Consider the following 4,010-nt stretch of genomic DNA (forward strand, 5'->3'; position numbering starts at 1 on the left):
GGGGGGTACCAGGGGGGAGGGGAGCTCCTGCTGGTGGGGATTGGGGGGTCCCGGGGGGGCTGCCAGGGCTGGGCCGGGGCCCACAGGGGAAATGCCCCTCGGGGGCTGGCGGGGGAGGGGTCCCCCGTTGGGAGCAGGGGGTATCTCAGCCGAGCTCCCCGTTCTCACCTCCCTCTTGCCGTTCCAGGCCGCCATGGAGCCCAGCGCCCGCCCGGCCAAGCGCAGCAGCGGAGCCACCGAGGCCCCTGCGGAGCCGGGGGGGTCCCCCAAGCGCAGCCGCTGGGCCCCCCCCACCCTGCCCACGGAGCCGTCCCTCTACGACGGGCCCTTCCCCTTCTACCGCCGGCCGGCCGAGGAGGGGCGCTTCTCCCTGGACGCCCAGCGCCGCTACCACCCCGACGCCCGCCAGCTGCGCTACTTCGCCCCGCCCCCCGCCGAGCACCCGGATCCCGCCTTCGACCTGCGGCACGGCTACCGCGACCGCTACGTGCGGCGAGACGAGAGCCAGCGCGAGGGGCTGGAGCACCTCCTGCAGTGGGTGGCCGGGAACCGGGACCGGCTGCGGGCCCAGGGCGACGCCGCGGGGTGAGCGAGGGGCAGGCCGAGAGCCCCTGGCCAGCAGGGGGCGCTGGGGGGCTCCCCGCTGACCTCGGGGGTGAGTCCTCCAGGGGGAACCGCAGGTGGCCACCACTGTGGAGGGGGGCTGTGGAGTGAGTGGGGGCCTCCAGGCTGGCAGGGGGCACGGTGGGACTCCTGCCCTGACCTAGGGGCACCTTGGGTTACGGGTAGGGCCAGCAGGGGGGCTGTGGCTTAATGGGGTCCTGCCAGGCAGGAGGGGTTGCTGGGAAGCCAGTGCATGAGCGGAGGGAGATGAGGACCGGGGGGCAGGTAGGGGACCTGAAACACCCCCCACTTTCCTGCACATACTGGCATGGGCTGCCCCACGGTTCTGGGGGAGGGGTAGACACAGCACACAGGCTCTGGGGGTGCAGGAGCTCAGGGGGGTGCAGGTCTGGATACCTCAGTCTGCTGACAGCCTGACACCATAGGGCTCACCGGAGAACTGTTAACTCTGAAACCTACCGATGTTGTGTATGGCAATGCCACCCCCTTGTCCCCCCTCCCCCCAGACGCCCCGTGAACGCAGATTTCGTGACCTGGCGGGGGCACCTTACCAAGGTGCTGACGACGCCCTACGAGAGCCAGGAGGGTTGGCTGCTGGCCGTCAGCCTCTTCCGGGGCACCCTCTACGTGAGTGAGGTGGAGACGCCGGCGGCCCGGCAGCAGCGGGAGCAGCGGTCCGACATGCTGCAGGAGTTGGCCTACATGGGCTACAAGTTCGAGCGTTACATGTGTGCGGGTAAATAGAACCCAGGAGTCCTGGCTCCCAGCCCCCACTCCTGTCCCTGCGCAGGGAGAGAACCCAGGCGTCCTGACTCCCAGCCGCCCCCCCTCCCCTCCCCTCCCCGGGGAGAGAACCCAGGCGTCCTGGCTCCCAGTCCCCCCATACTCTGACCTAGTAGCTCCCCCTCCCCTCCCAGAGCTGGGGAGAGAACCCAGGCATCCTGTGCTGTCTGTCCCCCCCAGACACCCCGGATGGGAGCCCAGACCCCACGGGGGTGGTGAACACGAACGAGGCGTTCTGCACGGTGGTGCGGACGCGGCTGGGCTCCCATTCGCTGCTCTTCGCCGGGGAGGTGGACTGCACGGACCCCCGCGGGGCCTGGCCCGAGGCCCCCGCCTGCTACGTGGAGCTCAAGACGTGCAAGGAGCTGCACAGCCCTGCTCAGCGCAAGAGCTTTTACAGGTGAGAGCCCCCCTGTGGCCCGGCCCCCCAGCTATGCCCCAAGGAACCCCCCAGCCTAGGGCCGCCCTGGATGTATGTTCCCTGCGTGGCCAGGCCGGCTGGGGGTCTCGACCCTGTATTTCCTGCGTGGGTGGGGGGTGGAGCAGAGGCTGGGGGGTGTGCTAGGGACCCGGCTGACCCCCTTCCCTGCCCCCCAGGCACAAGCTGATCAAGTGGTGGGCGCAGTCCTTCCTGCCCGGTGTCTCCCGCATCGTGGCCGGCTTCCGCGCCCCCGACGGCTCCGTGGCCGCCCTGGAGACCTTCGAGACCATGAAGATCTTCCAGCTGATCCGGGTGAGTGGGGGGAGCTGCCCCCCACATCAGCTCCAGGCCCCCACTTCCCCTCCAACTGGTGTAGGTCCCCCATCCCCCCTGTCTGTCAGTGGGCCCCTCAGCCCCTGCAATCCCTCTAACCTCCTTGCCCCCCACTTCTCTACCCCCATGGGTCCCTCCAATCCCCATGTGTCAGGCCAGCCCTGCCTCTCCCTCCTGCCCTAGACCCTCGCTCCAGCCCCTTGTTCCTTCCCTGCCCCACTTTCCCCTTGCACCCCCCCCACCCAACAGTGATTTCAAGCTGGTCCCTGCCACCCAAACAGGGCGACCGGGGCTGCTGGAAGCCGGCCGTGTGCATGAATTTCTGCGAGGCCTTCCTGGCCTTCCTCAAGAGGGTGGTGACGGAGGATGATCCACAGTGAGTAGGAGACTGCGGGAGCCTCGACTCCCAGCGCCCCTGTGTACTCCCCCCTAGACCTGGGGTTCTCAACGGGGGGGGGGCGCACAAGGGGGGGGACGTGGAGTTTTATAGCAGGGGGGGGGGGGGCACTCAAAGAAAAAGTTTGAGAACCCCTGGACTAGACCCCACTCCATTCCTAGAGCTGGGGAGAGAACCCAGGAGTCCTGGCTCCCAGCCCCCCCTGCTCTAACCCACCAGTCCCCACTCCCCTTCCAGAGAGAACCCAGGCCCCCCCGCTATCACCCCCCCACCTTGTCTCCCCAGACTCGTGCACCTCTTCGCCTGGGAGCCCGGCAGCCCCGTGTCCTACACCCGGCACCAGGGCGCGGAGCACGTCTTCCTGCCGGCCTGGTACGTGGAGACCATGAGCGGAGGAAAGAGGCCGGACTGAGCTGCTGGGGGCCGTAGGGGCTGGGGGGGGGAATGGGGCGGGGCACCAATAAACCATGTGCGAGGGTCAGGGCCGCGTGACTGCCATGTCGCTTTGTCCAGGGGCATGTGTGGGGGCAGGGTATCCCCCTGTGGGGGAGGGGTAAAGGTCATGACCCCCTCTGGGGAAAGGGTGAAAGGTCAGGATGTGACCTTTGAGTGACATGGGTAAAGGGCAGGATTGGCTACCCACGAGCAGCAGGAAAAGGTCATGACCCCCCATCTGCAAGGTGAAGGGGGGAGTGTGACCTTTGCCCCGTGGGGCACCCAGGCAGGTCATGACTTGGCAGCTGGGGGTAAGGGGCAGAACCTGCCCCCCTTTAGGTCACAAGCTGGCAGGGGCCCAGGGGGCCCCCCCCACTTGTGGGCACCTGCTCGCACAGCCTGACCTTTCATCTTGGCAACCCAGTTAAAGGCTGAAGCTGCTCCTTGGGGTCAGAGGTTACTGGGGGTGGAGCTACAGGCTCCACCCTCCTCTGGAAGAGCCCCGCCCCTGGGGAATGGAGTGACCCCTTGGGAGGGGCAGGAGGGGCCCAGCAGCGAGAACCGTCCCGCCCAGCTGTGCAGGTCCCTGGGCCCCATGAGCAGCTGGAATCAGCCAATGGGGGGTGGGGGGCTGTAGGGGACCTGAGAGGGGTGCCCCCCCCAGCTGTAATGTAACAGTCCACCTCAAAGCTACTCCTCTCTCCCTAGTCACGTGAGCATTCTGCTCACCTCTCGCAATGGGACATTCCAGTGCCAAGGGAACTCTGCTCCCCCCTTGTGGAGTATTCATGGACTGAACCAGTTACTGATAGAAGCGGAGGTGGAGCCACACTTGGACCAGCCCACCTGCACTGGGTGGGGGGGAAGGAGGGGCATGGACCAGCCCACCTGCTGGGCAGAGGGGGGGAAGGTGTGTGTGTGTGTGTGTGTGTGTCTCTGAATACCAAACTGCAACCAGCACGGTGGGCACAGGACTCCTGGGTTCCTCCTGGCTCTGGGAGGGGGTGGGGCCTAGGG

At 67.3% G+C, this 4,010-nt stretch overlaps 1 protein-coding gene across 1 annotated transcript in view; it reads left to right on the top strand.

The window, feature by feature from the left end:
- Positions 1-2,971, top strand: part of LOC113408741 (decapping and exoribonuclease protein-like) — a 3,201-nt gene extending 230 nt beyond the window's left edge. The window contains exons 2-7 of the mRNA XM_026662139.1: positions 188-585; positions 1,131-1,360; positions 1,588-1,807; positions 2,005-2,140; positions 2,443-2,537; positions 2,844-2,971. Coding sequence (XP_026517924.1) covers positions 194-585; positions 1,131-1,360; positions 1,588-1,807; positions 2,005-2,140; positions 2,443-2,537; positions 2,844-2,970 — 1,200 coding nt within the window. The 5' untranslated portion in view covers positions 188-193 and the 3' untranslated portion in view covers position 2,971. The remainder of the gene's footprint in view (positions 1-187; positions 586-1,130; positions 1,361-1,587; positions 1,808-2,004; positions 2,141-2,442; positions 2,538-2,843) is intronic.
- Positions 2,972-4,010: the final 1,039 nt, after the last annotated feature.

The sequence above is a fragment of the Terrapene carolina genome, unplaced genomic scaffold (genome assembly GCF_002925995.2).
Source record: "Terrapene carolina triunguis isolate 2854851 unplaced genomic scaffold, T_m_triunguis-2.0 Scaffold23384, whole genome shotgun sequence".
In the NCBI taxonomy this organism is placed as follows: domain Eukaryota; kingdom Metazoa; phylum Chordata; order Testudines; family Emydidae; genus Terrapene; species Terrapene triunguis.